General features: G+C 40.7%; 1 protein-coding gene across 1 annotated transcript; it reads left to right on the top strand.

Moving 5' to 3' along the window:
* Positions 1–2,421: 2,421 nt before the first annotated feature.
* nudt14 (nudix (nucleoside diphosphate linked moiety X)-type motif 14) lies at positions 2,422–23,513 on the top strand. Its single transcript, XM_029425615.1, has 5 exons — positions 2,422–2,625; positions 11,455–11,498; positions 16,135–16,199; positions 16,938–17,238; positions 17,875–23,513. Exons 1-5 carry the CDS (start codon positions 2,545–2,547, stop codon positions 18,122–18,124), a joined length of 741 nt encoding a protein of 246 aa, XP_029281475.1. The 5' UTR covers positions 2,422–2,544; the 3' UTR covers positions 18,125–23,513.
* The last annotated feature ends 66 nt before the right edge of the window (positions 23,514–23,579 follow it).

Genomic DNA, 23,579 nt, shown 5'->3' with positions numbered 1-23,579 from the left:
TTTCCATGGGTATAACGCTGGTAGCACAATGAGTTAAGATGTGTTTTATATAAAAACAAATGATAAGATTATTAAATACAATGCATTGTTAATTGTTAAGCAGTCTTGTGACGCCCAACAAAAGAAAGAATCTGTCTGGTTGTTGCTCTTTGTCACAAAAGTTTCACAAAAATTAAAGAGAAAAGTTGCGCATCAGAACTTAATCTAACTTCTTTCCTTTCCCATTAATCCTCTCATGACCCGTATTTCTCTTGTGACCCTTTGAATTTGGGAATCTACTCACTATTTAGAAAGTAGTTAATACTGCTATAATAAAGTGTTACCAGTTAATGTTTTATCAGGGTGAAAGAAATGTGGATTTGTTCGCAAAAGTCGTCACAGATTGTCTCAAATAAAACAAACGTTTTTCTTTATGCCTTCGTCTCATTTCATCCCCTCATTCTTCTGCCATAATTTATTTGTGTTCTGCAAACCAGAGCAGGTTGCCTCCTGTACAATGCTTCATCTCTGCAGTCTCCCCCCCCCCCCCCCGTCTTATCGTGCCCTGCAGCTTGGCTGGATCGGGCAATATAAATTGGACGTGCCCAGAGGAGAGACGCCGGTTCCTCTTTTAGGTACACACATTGTTTCGTCTAGGCCTGTATTTATTTAGATGTAAATCAGTTCGCAAAAAGTGTTACGTCCTGTCCTTGTGTAGTAGGCGGCGGACTGGGGCTCATTTGTTGGAGGAAATCAGCCCAATCTAGATTGGAGCTCTGCAGATTGTTTTCCATTATAAGGCTGCTGTTGATGTGAGGAGGTGACATCATGCGGCCTCACCCTTCGAGGCAGGGTTGGTGAGAAAGAGCTCCCACACCCGTCTCTTTTTTCTTGCTCAGAACAGTGAGGATGCTGGAGCTCTCACCAGGTTTAATATGAAGCTGTAATGGGCTGTTAAAGATGCACTCCGAACACAAAACACTGGATCAGAAGATGTTGTCAAATCCAAGTCAATTGCTAAATACTAAATTATTATGTCTGAGTTGTTAAAGGAACAGAGAAACGTTTTGGGAAATAAGCTTATTGAAGATACAGCCGGCAGCCAATTAGCTTAGCTTAGCATAAAGACTGGAAGTAGGTGGAAACAGCTAGCCTGGCTTGGTCCAAGATCCACCTACGAGCACCCCTAATGTGAATTAATTAACACTTTATATCTGGTTTGTTCAATCTGTGCAACAATCTAAATCTAAAAATGACATGTTGTGGTTTTAGATTCGACTCTAAAGTAAATACAGCAGCATAAAGGTCAAGGTTCAAAATCCACCTGCTCTTCCTGTGTCTGTGTGGCCCTAAATCACCCATAGCTGTGGATACGAGTGTGAACTGCAATTGGCACTTTCTGCAGTGCAAACACATGTGTGTGCCAGTTGACAGTCTGATGATGGAAAAAAATAAGAATCACTGAAATTTACAAGCAATGTTTCAATCCTCAAACCTTCATCTCACCCAGAGGACTCACACATTGCTGATATATTGAGTAGTAAGTGACAGTGTGTGGGATTCTTTGGTCAATTGAGTCCTTTTTCTTGTTTTTGATCGTTCGATAAATGTGTGATGTTGGGATACATAAATACAACTGACTTGACTCTATGGTGTGCAAGAACTTTATTGAAACAGACTCTAAAATGATGCAGGAATCCCAAAAGCCTTTACCAAAGGCTAATCCTAATTAGCATCATCCTAATAATCACCTTGGGTGTTTACTGAATCTTGCTGCAAATTCATTTTTATTTAAATTAATCTTATTTTAAATTGTATTCCTATTATTGCACTATTATGTCCTATATGCATTGCATTAGTTACATTGTTTTTATTGTATGTAACAATGCCAATATGTATTCCCTCTGTTAGATAAATTAATACAATACATAAAAATAATAATGTTTTGTTTGCCATATTTAAATGTATTTGTTGATTAGTTTTTTTTAAATGTATACTATTTGATAATCACTTTGAGCTGCATTGTATGTATAAATACATTTATTACCATTATTATTATTATTATTATTTATGAAAAATATATAGCTAGGAGGGGATACATTTAATTAATTTAAATTCTTAAAATATTCTTAAAAGGAGGGGAAATAATGTATTGGAAACGCAATTTATTGGGGTATTTATCTAATTTTGTGTTTTTTGTTGTTGATGAAAATTGTGTTTCATGTCATAAAGACAGCTTGACTGTGCCAATTAATAATTGTTATTTTAAAGGAATTTGTTATTTTAAAGGAATTTATATTTATATTATAAAAATGTAAATTTTCTTAAGAATACTTAGACTAATTATTTGTACTCTTATTCCAAAAAAAGCTTGAATCAGTATCCATTATAAAGAAATGAACTGCTCTCCATCCCTAATGTTGTTCCCTTCACCTCTCATGCCACCCTCATGTTTCAGTCGTATGTCCTCTCCCGGCTTCCGTAGACATTCCTCCACTGTCAGTTAGTGTGCGGCGGTGACAGACATCCATCGGTCAGCCAACAATCCTGCTCCAAGTGTAAACTATGGAAGAAATAAACAACATTGAAGTCACTCCGTGCACAGAGTCCGACTATCTGAAACCGTTCAGGGTGCACTATAACCAGGTGAGTTATTTCTGTCTTATAACGGTTGATGATACAGGCTGCTGGATGCTGTAGGCTAGCCCAACCCCCCATTCATTTTGCAGCTAGCATGCTAGCATAACATGAAGGCTAAACTGACCTTACACACAGACGTTGACAGCGACAATTGGTGTTACTTTAACCACAGTGACTAAACAACCGTATTCGCTTTGTTTTCACGTTACGGTGTGTTTCTATCTTTCACATGAACCCGAGACAGCTATAAGCTAGCATGCTAACGGTAGCTTGCTGGAGAGGTTTTTTAGATGGAGCCTCACGTTAACGTTAGCACATGTTTTGCATTAGTATAAGGAGGTGGTGTTGACATGTTTTTCGTCTGACTAGCAGGTCAGATGAGATCCCAACTGTCTAATTGACTCCTGTGTGAATGCAGCCTGTGTGGTGTTAGTGTCTGCAGGTCAGAGGTCTGAAAGAAAGGTTAACACTGAGATAAATTGCCCATTTATATGTGAAACAATGTAGAGACTTGCCTGTTCATATCCTGTGGGAATTTATAGTTAAAACTACTCTAAATGTTTCTTTTACCACATTACAGGTCCAGGATATAACATGAAACACAGCCAGGAAATATGCACACAGCTAGGGACAGCTGCAGTCTTTTACATTATTGTTTTAATATATCCTTTAACAACCCTAACCAGGAAGGTCCCAATGAGATCCCATTTCTTCTTCCAGGGAGTCCCGTTCCATAAAAACAATTTCACATGTTGAACACATACAATACATAAAGGCAACACAAGGGAAATAGTAAAATAAGAGAGTCACACCAGCAACATCCTTCCATCCACAATCCAGTCAATAAGCATGTAAAACAGCAACATATTTACTTCAGAGCAGTTAGTAATATAACTTTAAAGATATTAAAAGAGGAGAGTACTTCTAAAGTAATGATATTTTGCAGCTTATTCCATTCCCAGGGTGCATACTGGAGACATCATCGTCATTGTACACTTAGGCTTTGTCCAAAAAAAGTGTGAAAGGGTTAAAAGATGGATGCCAAAGTCACAGTATCAGTAAGGGTAGAGGGGGATGAGTTCTTACGTGCTCTACAGTAACACATACGCTTCATGAAGTGTTTATGTAGATGTTATATAGAGTTCATTTTGTGTATTGTCTTGCTCTCTGTGGTCATCGGGAAATTAGAAATCAACCCCTCTGATATCAATTGTTTCCTCATATGCTTTAGCAGTGCTTGTATAGATTCAGTATCCTGAAGACGTACTTTGGCACAGTCACACAAGCATATACTGGCTATATAGCATGTTCTTTTATTGGGCTTGATGGTGCATGTATAGTGGCCATCCATCCATCCATCTAGCTATCCATTTTTAGCTGCCTATCCAGGTCATGGTGGCAAACAGGGCGGGGAGAGTGAATCATCTGTGACCGAAATCTCATTAACTGTACATTTTTATCTCAGGAGATCCAAAGCTGTCAAATTTCATATTAGCTGCCTTCGTGGTTTGCAGTAAATGCTCAATATTGTTCACTGCATAGTGGAAATTGAAAGGCATGAGATTGTAATCCTGAAGCATGACTCTAAATCATTATTACTGTGCCTTATTTATCTGCATTTTACAGGTTTATCATTTAAAAGAATATATTAATATTATTTCGTCGTCCTTCTGAAGGGAAAGTGTGATGACTGTGTGTCCTGATGGTCTCCAGCAAAGTGAGAAATGCTTCCTCACCCAAACATAGGCTGCAGTCCAGGAAGAATTTATTTTTAGGTTTCAAAATATTTGTGCAGCTTCTCTGTTCCTGGGTTGTAGACTTGGCTTCTGTTATGTAAAATGAGGAAAGTGACAGACAGTGGTGCAGAGGATGTATTTATGGTAATACTCACGCTCTACTTTCCCTGTAGATGATAGGAATATTTCATTATGACCTCTGGAGGAGGTTATGTTTTTGGTTTTGGCTTGTGGAAGTGTGTAGCTCTCGGAGTGCCCTTCAAGTTTAACGTGATGTTACTGAAGAAGTACAGTTCATGTCATTAGTACATGTAAGGTAAAGGTTATTTTGTTCACTCGGCGCTCAATATCCAGATTGGAAACATACGGAAACGGCAACTATCTATAATTTGAAGCTTCTCTTTTGTAATGTTGCTTTCAATTTAGTCAGAAAACTCAAGTACTAAGGCTCTCTTGTTGAGGGGAGCTCAGTGAGGAGTTTTTTTTTTTCTTCCCATTTGGGGTTTACACCTGTGACAGCAGTGGGGGGGGTTAAGCTTGTCAAGAGAATGGCGGAACGGCTAAGACAGCAGATGGACAACAAAAGAGACGACGGTGGACTCCCTCTCCGTCCTGTCCTGCCTTTCATCCTCGTCATCTCTCCTGTGCGGCTCGGGAGGGGCTGTTCAGGGACTCCCCACAAAGGCCTTTCAGTCACACTGAGGGAGCATCTCTTCCCCAAACCTTTTATGTTCATCGGTACATCTGCAGCTTAGCCACTGGTCACTGACCGAAACCTATTCACACGCAAACAGAAACGCACTCTAAAAGTAGATAATGTCATGTGTGAGAGGCGCTCTTCATCATTAGTGTTTACTGGTGTTTTGTCTCCTCTCCCTCGCCGCTCTACAAAGCAGGTGATTGTCCCTCGTTGACTCTGGGAAACCCCTCTTATCTCTGTCGCCTCGTGCTCACGTTGAATCACGGGTTGCTACTTGGAGCAGGATAATTACCTTCCACTTATTCATTATAATGACTTGAATTATTCATCTGGAATTATTTATCTTGTATAGCGTACAGTTAGTGGCCCCGGTACTCCTTCAGTGAATATGAGCTCCATTATGGACTTAAAACACACATTTTCTCACATGAATAGTTATTTATGGTCTCAAGCTCGAGTCATGGCAGTAAAATGGGCCTAATGTGTTCGAGTGAGTCTGTGGAGGATTGTATGCATGTTTTAAATCTTTGATTTAGGGCAGAGCGATAATTCAATTTCATCATTTAGTGGAAACTAACACAATTAGTTTATTGTTTTACCCAGTGAACATATTCAAGTAATGAATAACGGTTGTATTCAGTGTAAATCATCTCGTGCTGGAACATTTCCCTGATTTACCTGAACTAAAGTTATAGTTGTTATAAAACAAACTAAGTTAAGTTTATCACAGCCTAATGTATTGAGTCGACTCAGCAGCTGTTTTGTTATACTAACCTTCATCATGGTTCAAGGTTTTCTTGTCGCACACGTGAGAAGAAACAACCCTGACTTAACATAACATGTAATAATAACAACACAGCTTCAACATCCATCAGTGCGCTCTCTGGACAGTCCACGTGTCCCAGAAGATTTTCAAATCTCTCGGACGATAGGGAGAAATTCTGCTCAAATATTATGTTTATTGAGCGTAAAAACAATGAACAGGATATATACAGAATGACAGCGCTCCCCTTCAATTAAACTACCTTTACATAGCCTCCTGTAGTCTGTAGATGTTAACTTACCCATATTACACAAGTCTCACAGCGCTGTGCTGAAGAAGCAATCCCAAAACGAAAGCTCATCGTCTTGTTTTGCCTCTGACTACGCCGTACGTGCTCTGACTCCAAAGATATTCAATTTAGAAACATAATACAATGCGCAAATGTTAGCATGCTTCAAGTAAGGTGGCACAATTAACCTGCCACACATGGATGTTAGCATGACGAGCATCAGCCTCACAGAGCAGCTAGCGTGGCTGAAGACTATTAGTTTGTATTCCTTGACAAACAACTTCAGTCATTAACCAATTTTCTAAATTGTTGTTAATAAATGAACTGCTTCAGTACGCTACCAGCTCTAACACGTGAGAAACTAAAGCATGCATGGATGTGAAGAAATGATCTCACATGAATGTTTTAATCAAACAGAGATTACGTCAGTTTGCATCGAGGGGACACTAACATTCAAACTGGCTCGATGTGATTTGAGGACTTCATGCTTTCTGTGGATTTCACTCGAGGACACAGTCACATGGGTGTGTACTTGAGCAGGAGTGTGTCCTTGACATTGGGTTCGGCACTCGTGGATATGAAACAACTTATATCGGGTTGTTTTAACGCTGCGGATCTGTAATTTTCGTCATTACTCGTCGATTGGTTTGTGCAGGTGCACATGCCTTTTGTCATTGTCATTTTTAAACCGATCATTAGTTCACTGGTTGTAATGTGTGTATGATGGCCCTGCTGCCTTTGTTCAGGCTGGTGAGAAGACAGAGACTGAAGCTAAAACCAGAAAAAAACTGGAGAGCACATGTTGAGATTCAAAGAGCGCTATTGTATTTGAGGACGGTAGTTGATTTTTTTTTTTTTCTGCTGCAGCTGCCGGCTTTATAGTCTATGGAGGTGTGTGTGTGTGTGTGTGTGTGTGTGATGGTTATTAGACTTAAAGCACCTAAAAGTCCATACATCCCTCCCTACAATAGCCATTCACACAGGACTCTGTCATTTCTGATGCCCAAAGCCAGAGGGACCACATTAATTTCAAGGTCCTGTGTAGCCTGTTCCTGCTTCCCTTCCTCTCTCTCTCTCTCTCTCTCTCTCTCTCTCTCTCTCTCTCTCTCTCTCTCTCTCTCTCTCTCTCTCTCTCTCTCTCTCTCTCTCTCTCTCTCCCTCTCCCTCCCCACGGGCTAATCTCTCTGTCGTAATCCATGTCGGCCATGATTCTCCGTCTCCCCTGGGCCATTCAGGCCGTCCCCGCCCCCCTTCTCTCAGCAAGTGGCCCGAGTAATGAGGGGAACCCCACCATCTGTGAGTGTTGACAGGATACTAGAGAGGGTGTGTGTGAGTGGTTTTACCTCGTACAGTATGTTGTTGCTGGAAAAGAAATCATCGTTTTGCTGTTTAATCAGTGCAACCACACAGTCTTTCTCCTGGTCTACTAACTGATATTACTGGTATTGCTGGTGACATTTCTGCAACTTCCTGTTGGGAAGATATCCCTCTGACCTGTTTCCCCTCCCTGGAATCACTCTGGATGACTTGTTTTTGTCTTGTGAGGGATTTTTCTTTTGGAGGTGGTTAGCCTCTGCCAAAACAGGAGAAATGCAACTCCTGGTAACTTCAAAGTCGTCTTACTGACTTGCATGTTGTGTCTTCTTAGCTGGCTTGTATTCACTTGTAAACCTACGCTCAGAATCACCTGCTTTAGTCCAGAGTCGGAGGGTGTGTGAACCCTGACGCCTTATTGTTTGGTGAAGGTCCTCTGAAGTGCTGCTTCACAGCTTCTGATGGTCAGTAAATCCCTTCAAATCAGCGCAGACTGTCTAAATCACTTCAGTCAGGCAACACTGTCGATGGCTTCTTACCAGTTGTTTTGCAGATGATTGTTTCTGAACCACAAACCATATATTTGTTTTGTAAATATTGGCGCTGTGTTGCTGGATCCTCCACATAGCACCTTTTTATTGACTAAACATTTATTAAAACAATTGCCTAAAGAATGTCAACAAAAGAAGGAATGTCCCATGTATTGATATATATTCAAAAAGTACCCTAGTTATTCCTGCTTCAAAGTATAATTCATATACAGAAAGTGCACTTTGCAGCCATATCGTGTTGGGAATATGTACTGTACATCTTTGTTTATAATCTACTTGAACATACCCCAGAAATATCTGTGAAGGTTAATTGACAGGAAAAACTGCTCATACATTATTCAATAAGGACGCTTTACAAAGCCACGAGAAGTGCATCTCCGCCTTAGTCACGACAAGTGATTTATCACACTCACGCCTTCACACTAGTTTTGCTTTCACCGAGGAAAAGCGAGAGGGGTGCGGCCGGCTTGGCCTCAAGGAGGAATGATGGCGTGTAAGACACTCGGCACACTTTGTTGACATGACAGGTTTTTGTGAGAGTAATTACACTATAGACTGTCTGCAGCTCCGCCAGAGCATCTTTCATGACATGACTCCACAGCGAGGAGTTTTGATGATGTCAACACCTTACTAATGGCTGACAGCGAGAAAGAAGATTACTGGCATCACTGCCGTCTTTAGGTCTTTCTGGCTTAGTGTGTATCACTGCAGCATGAGCCTGCACTGATGGTTTACGGGCAATTTGGACGAAATATTGATGAAACTAAATGCAATTTGTTTTACTGTAAAAGATTCAGAAGCTTAAATGTTTGCAAAATGTAAAGAATAATATGTTTTATTCAATATTAATGTACGTGCACAGGGAAGTGGAATTTGCTCCATTCATTGATAAATATGTGCTTGAAGTCAGTTGTAAAAGTATCTCCTCAACTTCAAACGTTTCCTTCATCAGTGACCTGACATAATATCTGTTACAGTAGATAAAGGTGACACCGTAGCAATACCATAACTAAACGTACACAAACTTTGGCTTCATGCTCTCATTTCACACCACAACACCATCGTTAATGATGCATGAACGGCATTATGCTAGCTTGGCTTCACATTGAGGCCCTGTGGCTGTGACCTGTTGGGTCACGCACCGGCCGTTTGACCGTTTGGATGATGTTGAGGACTGAAAGTGGGATTCAGAGTAGTTTTATTTTTATGGATGAATGATAATAGTAAAGGTTTTGTTGATAAACAAAGCATTGTGGTTTGTTCTTCAGTGTTACGCTATTAGCTTTTAAATGGAGGTTTTAGTTACTGTATGATATCCAGTACACTCATTGATTGTATGGAGGGCAGGTTAGCCTGGTGTTCAAAGGAGGGGGGGGTCATAGGTCTGAAATAACCAGTATGTTTGGAAACTTACACTAAGTGTGCTTGAATTTGTTTTGAGGTTATAGTGTGCTCTATTGTTGTATTTAAATTGTACAGACATTAACGACATATATACTTTTTATTTGATATTTATCATTGGTGCTTTTATATATATTTATATACTTATTTCTTCACATTATTGTGTACGTAATACACTTAGCTTTGAGGTCGTTGTTCTTAAGTTTATGTCTGTTTCTGTGTAAGTAAATGAAGAGCGATTGTGATTGTGAAATGCCAGAGTCTCGTGAGAAAGGATGCACGCCCCCCCCCTTTACTCTCTTCAATCACTAAGTTCCAATTGAAAGCTTTGTGCGTGAGTTTATTCCCTTTTCGATAGACATCTTAAAGTTGCACACTGCAGCTCTGAGTACATCTTTGGCAGAGCGGCACATCCTAACTCAAACCCTGTTGCCACAACAGTAGCTTTATTATGTCTGATTCTATCCGTGCAATTAGTTTGCCATTTCACCTCCTCCCATTTCTTGGGTGGTACTAAAACTGCACCACCACACTGGCACACACGAAGGCACATCCATTGTAGCTGAAGTAAGCCTGTTCTAGTAAAGCTGTCATCCCTGCGTTTGAAAGAGCTCGTGGGTGGAGAGGAGGTGTAGCCGAAAATTTGAATCATGGCCATATTTCCTCAGGCGTAGAAAAAGTAGGCCGACTTCACCGTATTTCTATCCAGCATGCAAAGTGGAGAGAGGAATAAGTTTGTGGTTCGGTTTGATTCACACATCTTTGCTGATTTTAATGTGAATGATAAAAAAACCCAATAATGAATGGGTTGAAGGTGTCACTTATCTTGATGCCTTTCGCCTGCAGCTCTTCGTCAGATCCGTCCACAGTGACTTCCGCTTGATTTACCGATATCGATTTCTGCCTTGCAAAATGGACCCGCCGATATTTACATGCTAATGTTTAGAACTGAAAAGCAGCGTGCGGAAGTCCATCTTTTGTTCGGACTGAGCCACAGCTGCAGGCACCTCTACCTCATCGTGAGAACAATCTGTTGACTTCACAATAAGAATGTGAAAAAAGAAAGAAAGTGATGAATTACATATTTTCATTTCCCTCGCAGCTTCACACCCTGAATTAAAAATAACCTCAAAATGAACTGGACTGTCAGGATTGTTACCTCATTGTCCCTTTATGCTTACTGCAAAGTGATGAGCCAACAATCAGACAATGTGTCTCACTGCCCACATACTTAAGATGTCAGTATGCCAGAGTATTTGGTATTTACTCATTGTGATCGTGTTTCCTTTGTGCTGGTCGCAGACCTGCTCAGGCGGGTTGATTTTGCAATCGTGCTGCTGGAAATTTACTGAAGGAGTGTTGAGCTGCATGTGTCCTGTTGATGTGATGACGTGACCACAGGGCACGCAAACACTCGGCTACAACAACTTCGTACTCAGGAACCTCTCCGTGGAACTAAGACCATCAGTTTAGATCCTCTGTGGATAAATATTAGGACATTAACATCACAAACAATACATAATAGGACACTTTTCTGAGTTGTAATTCACAGGATGTCCCGGACATCTGACCCCTAAATGCAGATTATTGCCAGTGTTTGCTGAAAGCCGTGTCTTGCTTTTGGTAGCCTGTAACTGTATATTGAATATGCAACACACATTGTTATTTCTCATGCAAAGTTTTGGCTGCTTTTTTAAGATATTATTCAAATTATAAACGTTAAAGTTTACATGCTTTATGCTGAACTACAAATAATAAAGCTCAACAACGTCCTGTTTGGTGCATGCCCAGTGTGTTTTTGTCGGCTGTGCTTTGTGATATTTCAATACTTGAACAAGCCCTAGCAAGCATCAGTCGTGTGGCAGCTGATTGCCTCTACAGTCATCAAATTAAATAAATCAGCAGTGATTTGACATCCTGCCATACAAGTGACATACAACAAAGGGAGTGAGAAGTTGTGGTACACTGAAGACACACTGTATGCACACGTGTTGCATAAACTTGGCTTCACAAGTGTTTCATTAAAATAGTGTTACTTGTTAATTGTATTAACCTTTTATTTTTGTCTTATTCCTTCACAGAATGGCACAAAGAAATCCTGGGACTTCATGCGAACCCATGATAGGTAACAACACATTTAATTCTCTACTGTTGGATATTCTTTCAATTGAACTATTTCAAATTATACATGGAAACAGACACAAAACATGCAGTAATTATTATTTTTGAAGGACTTTCTGGTACATTACATGTAAATTAATTGATAGTTATATGTTCATAAATAAGTTGCTGCTTGTTTTGTGCGTGTCCTTGTACCTGTAGCCATTACTAGCACTCATTGTATTTGTATACCTTTCTCGAGCATCCCTTAAAGATGCCAAGTACTTGGACTGTTAAACCAAAACAGACCTTGCTTTTCGGGAACTGGCGACCTGTTATTCTACTTGGCAATGGCTATAAATGTCTTGGGCTTCACAGGGGGCACTGTAAGAGAAATATCACACGTTTGCGTCAAAAAACCCCAGTTCCTACCCCCCCACTCTGCCCAGGGTACCAGAATGCCCTGAGGTAAGTCTCAGGTCATTTAAGCCCTCTTTCCTCCACTCCTGATCCCAAAGAGAGGTCCCTGTGAAAAATAGTTCCACTGGGACAAAAGCAGTAAACCTCAAACCTGTACTTCCTAAAGAAAACAGCCCATGGGAACATCCAGCTTTCCCCCGGGTGGAAATTCTGTCAAAGTGTTATTCCCCCCGTTTAGAAAGGATCCAGGGTTGTTTTACATTTTTGTTTAAGTGCGCATAACATCTCAGCAGGACCCTTCTTATCATATTTTAGGAGCCCTAGCAAAAAAAATGTGGAAGACAGATTTGTGTTTAACGTACTGTAAAAGTGAAAGGAAGATAGTCCTCCACGCTTCCCGAGATCAGTTTACTGTGAGCTACTTCTTTTGTAGGTTTTAAAACACATTCCTCCTTATATTTATCATTTTGGCTCTACTTTTCCCAAACATTCACCTTCACCAGGACTTGAATTTGTAAGGGACACGCACAAACTGAACGGCGTCTACGCTTCGTGGTTCTTAAAGATGATCGTCTCTCAGTGGCCATTTACATGGTTTCTGCTATTTTAGACCATCCGTCCATTTTCCCGCCACTTATCTTGTTTTGGGTCAACTGACAATATTGTTCTTTGACCTTCAGACTTCCTTTTCACAGTCGTCCGTTACAATGCTGGCTTAACCGCAGACGGCACTCCAATCCGCCAATCGATCTCACACCACATCTTACCCTCACCCTGACCCTGAGAGGGTAAATCCACCGTTTTCCGTCACATGGCCTCCAACTGGGAGTTGCTGACCTTCAATCGCCCTCGTGTGTCCACTGGATGTCACAACGTGATGAATTGAACATAATTGCATCATTGGCAAAAGGCAGAGGTCCTGTTCAGACCGGGCATTAACGTGCGTCTTTTGTGATCCGATCACGGCACACCTGGCATTAGAATGTGTGTCCAGATGCGTCTTGAGTGATCACTTGTGATCAGATCTCACTTCACCGCTCGTTATGTATGTATTCACGTGTTTTTAGAAGTTACTGAAATCAATCATACGTTTCTACAGAAATGTGCGATCACTAATGAATAAGTGCCGTACACCCAACGGCGGTCTATATGTGATATGTTCAGATACATTTTATTAACCTAAAAATATAAGGTTATTGTTTACCGCCGGAAAGAGCAGACGGGCGGGTGTCCGATCTGTGCAGAGCACCGGGACAGAAACACAGACGGTATGTTAACAACATTGCAAACACAAGATTCACTCTTGGTGGCGACGTTATGGACAAAGCCAGCGACTGAGCGCTTATTGTCGACTACGCGGACGTCCGTTGAATAGACGATCCTTCGAATGTGGATCTCAGTGCGTCTCGGGTGCATTCACACCTGTACTTAACAGCTGTCCAGATCACAAAAGTCTGAACACCCAGAGATACAGTATTGCAGCCTGCACCCACCAAGAACTTCCTTCACGACTCTCGTGGGAAACGGTCATAAGCCATCTCCAAATCTACAAAAACACATGTAGGCTGGATGTGCAAACTCCCGTTGCTTTGCTTTTTTGACACCTATGTGTTTATGGGTATGTTTGCGTGCTGGTTCTTGTTTATTACTTGAAGTAACATTTACAGCCAGTATTTTTAGTCTGTGCACGACATTTTAGAGACGATGGGCTAGGTCATCTGCTCGTGGGTCTTTGTTCGCTTCCATGCCTTTCACTTTCACTTTCAAGAGTTTTGATAATGTCTCAGTATTAATGTATCCTCATCCAGCTAATACATGTGGAGGGAACATATTGTTTTGTGTTTCACCTTTGGGATTCATTTGTAAACAGTCAGTTTCATTTCCCACTGGTAGGCTTCAGTAAGGTCATGATGAGGATGATTAAAGGAAGTAAGATCCACGTCTACACTCAACAAAGTGTGTTCTAGCAAGGGGTTTTCTAAAAAAAAATATATATATTAAATAAACGCACTCAAATTAGTCAATCAAAGAAATTGGTCTAACCAACTTAAGTATTGTGCATACAAATATATCTCAATTAGCAAAAGTTTAAAGAACTAAAAGAACATTTGTCTCCAGAGTTGTTGGTCATGCCCAACAATATGCCTCTGTTCTGGTATCAGAATATAGATTATTTAGTACATAAGACAGTTCTTTCTTGTACTACGAGGACCCGATGAGCTTTGCATAGTCCTGCTCCTCATATGTCTTATGCCATAAACCAGTTTTGCAGCCCTGCAGAGAAAGCTTAACGGTGCATGAAAGATCCTGAGCGTCCGTTTAGCCTGCTTCTTGGTTTAACCATTAGAGGATTCTTCTTCAGCGGGAAGCTGCAGAACAGCTGTAATGGTGTGGAACAGCACTACAAGACCCAGGCCTGCCTCAGGGGACAGCTTCCATTGCCTCAGGCTTGCGTGTCCCACTTTTAGCCCAAATCTACCACATTATCTCATCTATACCTGTACTCCACCGTGGCGATACTCCCAGCAGACTATCTTTTACAGCTGTTGGCTGTCACAAATGTCAGTGCTGCTTTTTCATTGCTCCGACGTTCGGGATGTAACTGCGGTTGAGGTTTATTTTGAAGTGAATCCCATCCTGAAATGTGGTGGCTCCTCTCCTTTGAGTTCATCAACATAATCTGTGGATAAAAGCTGAGACGAAGTGATGAATCAAACTCCATTAACGTTTTGAAGGGAGAAGCAAGTCCTTTCTGTTAAGGAGGTGAGAGCAAAGGAAGGAGCTTTGGAGGAGGGAAGTGGATGAACAAGTAAAGTGGCGGCTAATCTGGCTAATCTGTCATCTTGTTTATGATCTAAAGGACGATTTATGTTTACTCTGGCCTCAATTCCCAAAAGCATGGTTTCAGTCAATCAAATAGATTTGTGCCGTGTTGTCCTAATCTAGATACAGTCATGATATAGAAGTGGCCATTGCTCCACAGAAATATTGATATTGAATCTGATATCAGTCCAATTAAAGAACATAATGTTTACAGCCAAACACAAAATCAGACCTGAGCAATACATCTCAATCGAGCACGAAGGCTTTGAGTCTGAACGTAGCCATATGGGCTCATGATGGTTTGGGCCTCAAAGGTCTTGACACCCAGGTCAGCTGACATTCTCACATGTTGTTGCAAATAGACTTTAAATATCTGTATTGCAAACGGATATTAAATCAGTATCAGCTCAGGCGCTGTTGCTACAAATGAGTCGTAATAGCAACGTCCTGGTTCCCTCTCACCATGGGAAAGACAGGGCAGGGCTTCCTGCCGCCTCAGACACATCCGCTTTCCCAACACCGATCCCAGGCCTCAAGTCTCCACTGGCAGCGACAGTCACGCTCACACACTCTCACACACACACTGCAGTGAACCCCCCTGTGTGTGTGTGTGTGTGTGTGTGTGTGTGTGTGTGTGTGTGTGTGTGTGTGTGTATATACAATTCACTGGGTGCCAGTGGTGAAGCACATCACACTGACCTTCCTTCTTATTGTTATCTCCACACACATCCTGCTTGTGAGAGTCATCGTTTGACTCTGGGATGATGTGGTCCTCTCATTTCAGAATAGTATATATAGTATATATATAATAGTAATTCCTTTTTGTTATCATTTCTAGTTTCAGAACTTCATTCACACGTTTCCAATTTCAGTTCATTGAGATTTTAGTCAGAGCTTTTCAAGGGCGATGCCGCTTCATTGAAGTATGGTTGTCTGGATGGATGATACGGGATGTGGATGGAGTATGGGTTAGCATGAAAAACAACGTGTGTGTGTGTGTGTGTGTGTCTTGTTCATGCTTTAATTTCAGTTTGTTTACTCAGATTTAACTACATTTTAAAGCCACATTTGAATCCCAAATCATCCGTCCATGAGGGTTTGCAGACGGTGTGTGCAGCGGGAAACATGTGAACAGGGGGTGTGTATGTAGACACACAATGTTGTATCATAACCATGTGTGCTATATCGTCCAATAGAAAGATACACGAGGCGGGACATTGTATTCTGATTGGATGAGAACTGGTTAACTTAGCATGTCCATTGATTATTCAGTTCCTTATCGATTCTGTTCCAGATCCTCAATACTTGTGGAGCCACCGTTCCCCAAATGCTGGATGTTCTCCAGAATTGTTAACCCCAGTAACTCCTGACACTTACTAACTTGTCCTTTTCCCCCCCCCCCCCCTCTTTTCCTTTAGTGTATCAGTGCTGATCTTCAACACCAGCTCACACTGTTTTGTCCTTGTCAAGCAGTTCCGTCCAGGTAATATTTCACCAGGCGAAGCAGGAGACTAACCGCTCCGCAATCTACTCGGTTCACGTTCTTCTTGTCACACAGCTCCATCTATATTGTTGTATATCCTGTGGGCACTTTCGCTAAAAAAGCAGTTCATTACAATCCCTGTTTATTCTCCTGGATCTCAGTAACAATGCAGACTCATAAATAGAACGCAAGAGGCCCTGTTACAAAGCAGCCTAACCTCCTTTGTTGGAAGTCGCCAGGGACTGTTCCACATAGCAGTGTGCTAAATTCAAGGAAGTCTGGGCATTGATATCTTTTTTCCCTCTCCGTCCTTTATCTGAAATAAATCACTTTGACTACAACAGAAACCACATTTGATATTTTATTTAGGGAGTGTACGATACGTGGGTTAGCTTATTGCTATCGGACAATAAGTGTTTAGACTTTAAAACCCTGATATTGTACTGATTTGATATCTTAATGATTATATCTGATTATTATATTGCATGAGATTAACATTTTCTTGATATTACAGTGTTACAGGGAAGCTTTCAATGATTAGCGTGCATCCTGTGGTTGATTTGTCAATTATTTACTCAAGAAAAATATTCAATTTACAACGAAATGAAGCAAAAAACTGTATCTGTGTTGCCCTAAATTAGATATCTGTCAAACATCCTTCGTTTTAAGTTCATTAAAGTAAGAGATAGAAATCCTTAGACCCTCTCTCAGGTATAATAACATGTTCTGTCTTTTCAGCTGTATACATGTGCGAGTGGGAAAGGAAGAAGACGCAGCCGCCTCAGTCTGCCGAAAAAACTGAGGAGGGCGCCTCCGAAGCCGCCGCCACCGCCCCCGAATCTCAGGAGGGCCAGTCGGCCCCAGAGGGGGAGAGCTCTTCCGAGTGGCCCCCGGCTACAGCGGGGGTCACCTACGAGCTCTGCGCCGGCCTGGTGGACAAACCCAACCTATCTCTGGAGGAGATCGCCCGACAGGAGGTGCTGGAGGAGTGTGGCTACGATGTGCCCGCCTCTAAACTGAAGAGGATTACTTCTTACAGGTCGGCTGATTGTGGATACTGAAGTTACTGAGACTCATGAACTGTTCCAACACAAGACGCTTTAACTTCTGCTTTAGTCGCTCCCTCTGGATGCTCTTGTCCCTTAACAATTATTATCTTGTTAGCATTTTAATTTATGTTTTAGGCTATGTCCACTCAGAAATAACCCACATTTACTGCTTTGTTTCTTTAGTTTGACATTTAAAAAAGAGTGTCTGCATCAAACTCTTTAAATGTAGCTCACAGAAGGTGAAAGTTCCCTGAGAGGAAGCCCCACATCGACCAGCAGCAGCTGGACAGCTTCCACTGACGGCTCTCAGAGCTGTGCTTTTGATTTGACTTGAACACCTCCTCTGGCTTTGTTGGTGTTGTCTAGCACCGTTGTTATGTGTGGGCTGCTTCCATTAAATAGATAGGTATCGTTTTAACCCTCAGGACCCCTATGAGGGTGTTTTTGACAGACACGCCTGTTATGATGAAGTTCTGTTCAAATACTACAGCGTCTAAGCATGTTGCTTATTCCCAGCATTCAAAGCTGAAAGTCAAGATATTTCTGTCTCTGCTGCACCGATGTTGACCCTTCTTTTGTTATTAATCTTATTTATTCTTAACAAGTCTCTCTTCTTTCCCTCACAGGTCAGGCGTAGGTGTAACGGGGGCCAAGCAGACCATGTTTTACGCCGAGGTGTCCGACGACAACTGCGTGAGCGCAGGTGGAGGTGAGCCACGCGAGGGAGAGCTTATCGAGGTGGTGAAAGTCCCGCTGCACGAGGCCATGACGTTTGCCTACGACGAGCGTATACCCAAAACCATGGGCGTCATTTTTAGTTTCATCTGGTTCCATAATAACATGTCTCCCAAGTACAAGATCTCTACCAATGTGTAACTAGTATTAACCAACCCTCTTTATACCGTTTATTCCAAATTAAATCAAACACTGGGCCAGCACATCCACTCTTCCCCTCATGGCTCTTCATCCTGTATTGCCTTTTTGCTTATTGGTACATGATGAAAGGTGGGCCCCTTGTCTTGTTGCCAACAGGTATCTTTAAGTTGTGTCCTGTTTACCTTTCTTTTTTTTTTTGAGTTTCATGTGGTCTTAATATTTTTCCTAAAAACAAATTTGCCATAGCTGGTTGTCACTGGCACATTTCTCCTCTTCTTGATGATTTATTTTTTTATTTTTTTTATCATTTCATTTACTGTGCCATCTGTGAAATGGCTGCATATCACTGATTTCATTTGCCTGCCCTTGATTAAAGGAATACTCCACTGCTTTTAGTGTAAGCTCTTGAATGTTACGTTAAATTCCAACTTGTTTGAAGCATTCCTACAACACCCAGCATTCATTGCAATCTCCGAGGCTAAATGAGCCATGTGCACCCTGTTAGCTAAACATTTTAGCGTGCTAATATGTGCATCGGAGTTGACGCAAACCGTTCTACTTGCCTGACAAAGTGTGCCAGAGGAATTTTGCATCTGATATGATCATACACATCATATGAACAATGGCTACTTTTTGTACTTGAACTATTAAAGATATAGATATATATATATATATATATATATATATATATAAGGTTAAAACAAACAAACAGCGGAGTATTCCTTTAATCCATGATCCAGTAATGCAAAAACTATGCTAGTCAATGGTGGGGCCTTGTAACGATTGAGGTGTTCGGTGCGTTTTAACCACCACTTGATCAAGCATGCCTCAATTAATTTCTTTGATCCACAGCCTTTAAGCAATACTTGCGATAGTTCCCCCCCCCCCCAGGCTAAACAATCACTCGGTGTCACTGAAATCTTCATGAAGTCAAACCAGTGGACACGTTTTCTTCTTCTTCTTCTACAAGCAAAGTAGAAAATGTGAGTTAGATCCCAGAAAGCAGACACCTACCGAACATTGCACCAAGGGCCAACTTTACTTTTAAGACTCATCGCTCTCAAGCACAATCCTGCGATGTGTCACCGACATCTGGCCTGTAACTGTCTATGAATAGTTTAGATTTAGTTTGAGAAGGAGTTCTTTTCACTCTGATGCATATTGTTTCTGAGATGAAGACAGACCGGACGTACAGCAGAGACTGTATTAAAGCTAAATCTGCTATTTTAGGGTTTTACCATAATTAAAGTCATTTCTAGAGAGTTAATTTTATACCCAGCTCATTTAAAAAAAAAAAGGACTTAAACCATCTTAAGAGTTTTGCCTTTGGTCATTAATTCATTTCAAATCTCGGATGCTCATTAACACACGAACCTAATCTCACAAAGTGAATCTCAACAGCAGTTTGCCAAAATCTCAGGTCCAAATAGTCAAACTTTTGGTCATATTCAGGGTGGATCTCTGGATGTGACGATGACCAGCGTGTTGTTATCTTTCAAAATCACTTGCAGCTTAAAGGCAACACAGTTCTTACTATATGTTAGTGTTTTTATTTTCGTCATTCAAAAAGGGCTGGTACTTCATTTATTAATCAATATGTGAAAAAGGAAGAAATTCCCCCACCTTGTAGTTTTCTTAAAAATATGCAAAGACAATACTGTTTTTAGAAAATGATCTTTCACTTAAAACAGATAACATCTCATTATTTATACATTATTATTATTATTATTATTATTACAGGTAGATGATGATGACGAAGTCTGCTTGGTGCACCTGCAGAGTTTGGAAGTGATGTAGAGATATTAAAAGCTGCCTGATGGTTTGTTGACTACAGAACACGATGAAAACGAGCTGTACGTTAGGTATTATTCAGAAGAGTTCAATGTAATAATACCGTGAACATATTGAAATCATAAATAAAACTAAATCTAGCCTCCATAATACAACTTACTGTTGATGTGTTTGTCTGACCTCTGGTGTGAACTACTCCAGGTGAATACGAGCATCAGTCCATGATTCATTTTTTGTTCTTCTGGGCTTTTTGTGCCGGAGGAACATCTGACAATCAAATGTTGAACGTTCGTCTTCTTTTACCCATAAAACCTTGTGTTCTTTGGGGCCTGTGTTAGGTGTGTGTACTTGTTCCTCCTGAATCTCACAGCGGCTCTCTTAGTTTCAGGCATAACAAAGGTGGTTATTTTGGTGCCACTTGTTTTTATCTCCCTAAACAAACAAAAGTCAAGAGAATTTGACGTCAAATATTTGAGGAGTCATTTCCACTCAGACTGTGGGAGTATATGCAGAAACACTTAAGCCATATTTATCTCCCCCTACGCCCCGATCACTGAGCCTCTCTGTCTGTCCCTCGCAGATCATTCCTTCACGTAGGATCCATTACTGGAGCTGCTTGAATTGTTTTTATTTAGTCCACTCGTTCATATTTTCTCACCCAAATCCAGCACTAAATCAGATTCCCTACAAACTACAGGATGTATCCACTTAAATAAATAATAAAAAGGGACACACACACCGTAACACCAACAGGGCTTTTTAAACGATATTTTCTTAACTCCACTTGATATCCAGCCACCATAATATTTTTAAATATTTTTTCAGCTTTCAGAAAGTTATTTTTTTGGCACCTAACCCTCATGGGATCCCTTCCCCTCCATCTTCTTCCATGTGACGATCCTTTCTTTATGTTGAACAAGGTCTACGTGGATCTCAGCACTTAAAGAGTCCCAATGGTGCTCACAATCATCTTTGTTTGTCATCTCGTGATAATCGTGAGATGAAACCATCTTTGGTAAATAATTGAACATGGTCACTTTTTTTTGTCTTGGAATGACTCGTTAGAAAATTATCTGTTGCCCACATTTTAAATGGGTTAGCCATAATCATTCCAAAAATTAATATTCCTCCGTGTATTTAAAAAGAAAAATCTCCGTTTGCTGAAATGAGAACAACTGCTTCTGATTTGGCTCCGTGTAAAACAAAGCCATTTAAACGTTTAAGGCCGGTCTGTAACTTCGTGTGCCTGTCGAATGTGGAGAACTGCCATTTGACTTCTCTTAGGCTTGTCACTGTGGCATCAGCCAGCAAGCCAGCGCCGGTACATATTCCTCCACACCTTCCCACCGGCTATTATCTGGAAGACGAGTGCATTTAGTGAACATATGTCCTCGGTGATTGACGAAAAGTGGCGTCCCCACAAATAGATAGCAGCTGCCGGTGGGAGGGATCGAGGCTAACGTCTTTCTAATAGAGATTTCAGCAGAGAATTCGGCTGCCAAAAGAAACACAACCAGCGTGTCAGCACTTCAGGTTCAGCCGGTTCAGCCAGCTTCTCTATAGGCAGATAAATATACAATGGAAATTTTAATTTATGTGAGGCCTGTATTTTTATTTTTTGTTCAGCCTGTGGAGTCAAAACTCACGAGTTGATCTGTTATCAGACCTGCTGTCTATTTTATACTCAACCATTTTTTATTAGTTTTATAAGCTATTCAGATGTGACGGGCTATGTTTTTATAATCTCATTTAGTTTCAAACTTGTGTGTTTTTCAGTGTAAAATGTTTAGTTTTTTTTTTTTTAGTTTAAAGCCAAACTACACCTTCATAGTGTCGACTTTATTCTAATGGAAGCCATGTAAATCACCGACACTGGTGATGGGCAGTGTTCTTCGAGGACTTAAAGGAAAAGTTTGACCTTTTTAGAAAATTGGTTATTTGCTGTGAGTGTGAGAAGATCGCTGATCTTTAACGTCTTACGGTAAATGTGAAGTTACAGCCAACAGCTGGCTAGCTTAGCTTAGCATAACAACTGGAAACAGGTGGAAGCTGCTTGCTGCTGCTACCAGCATGGTAATTAACACAAAAAAAGTGCGGTTTCCATAAGTGAAAAACAACGCGTGTATCCGCCCCCCCGTGATTTGGATCCGCTCCATGATTTAAGGGGTTCTTCTGTGGCCCGTGTTACACACTGCCACCAAATTTCTTGAAAATCGGACAAGTAGTTTTCCCGTAACACTGCTGACAAACAAAACCAAAAACACATTGGTGGAGGTAATTCGGGAGCGTTAGCTTACAGCGTTGGCTAACTGTTTCCCCCTGTTTCCAGTCTTTGTGCTAAGCTAAGCTAACCAGCTGCTCCCTGTAGCTTCATACTTTCTTACACGGCCATGAAGTCGTATAAATCTTCTCAAATATCTCGCGACAAGAAAGCAAATAAGCGTTTTTCTCAAAATGTTGAATTCTTATTTTTTTTTAAGTCTCCCACCGCGACAAGCCTAACCTTCCCCTCTACGACAAAAGTAAATGCACTTTTGACGGTGTGGAGTTAGGTTGCAGACTGTGCCACTGGTAAGCCATATGCTACTTCTATTGAATAAAAAAATAAACAAACACATGAGGTAAGTACATGGTTGTATAATTCATTCTTGCCTATGCTGGATATTAACCATTAGCCCGGCATTGGACATTTCTACCTCCATCACTCAGGCACATAACGAAAATATGTTGTGTCCGTTTGCTTGCTACTAAAGCGCTGACATATCAACTTCTCAGCAACATGTCCGAAATGTCATCACTCAGCGGTTCTCTGTGACAGAACACTTAATTAATCGGTACCAGACTTTTGTAGATGTACCCCCATGGCTATGCTGTAGTTGCTTCTTCAACTGTGATCGTTTTTTTATTTTCTTCTGTTAATGGTTTGTGCACCGTTTGACGATTAAATACTGTATTTTCAATAGTCATGAGCTGAGCAACAGTGAATCATGAACATGTTTTTTTAAAGGTGCTATGTGTAGTATTCTCTCATTTCTAATTATAACTCGGACCTTTGACAGTTCAAACATTACGTCTGGTGATTTAGGTTGAAGTCACGTTTGCTTCTCTCGTGGATATTCAGACGCAACAGAGGAAGGGATCAGATTTGCCGCCCTTCAGCGGTTATCAGTGACTGTAAAGTGTAGCACATGAAAATCCTACACATAACACCTTTAAGTGAAAGAAATATCTTTTTTTTTTTCATGGTAAAGAAATTTATCCAATTGTGATTTTATTTTTCTTTCACTGAATTTGTGTTTTTAAGAAAAATATTTTCTGGATTTAAAAAAAAGTACAAACACAAACATTGCAGTTTTACGGAGTTATCATGTATTTTATGCTTTATTAAGAGTGTGTACTCATTGTGGGCAGTGTTTTCAGTAAAGTTTCAATCTTGTTAATTTATTACCTAAATGTTGAAATATTAAAAACTTTTAAAACATGACACTTGGTACAAACATACAGTATATATTTAAATATGATACTTTGCATGTGCACTAACTGTGTTGGATTAAACTGCATTAAGTTGAAATAAAATGGGTTTCATGCCCAAAATGTTTTTTGTTTTCTGTAATTATTTACTAATTCTTCCAGTTTATTCTTTAGGAGTTTGTCACGATAACTA

Source organism: Cottoperca gobio, chromosome 24, assembly GCF_900634415.1.
Source record: "Cottoperca gobio chromosome 24, fCotGob3.1, whole genome shotgun sequence".
Taxonomy (NCBI): Eukaryota; Metazoa; Chordata; class Actinopteri; order Perciformes; family Bovichtidae; genus Cottoperca; species Cottoperca gobio.
The sequence above is the reverse complement of the archived record's forward strand: the minus strand, read 5'-3'. Positions and strand labels throughout refer to the sequence as shown.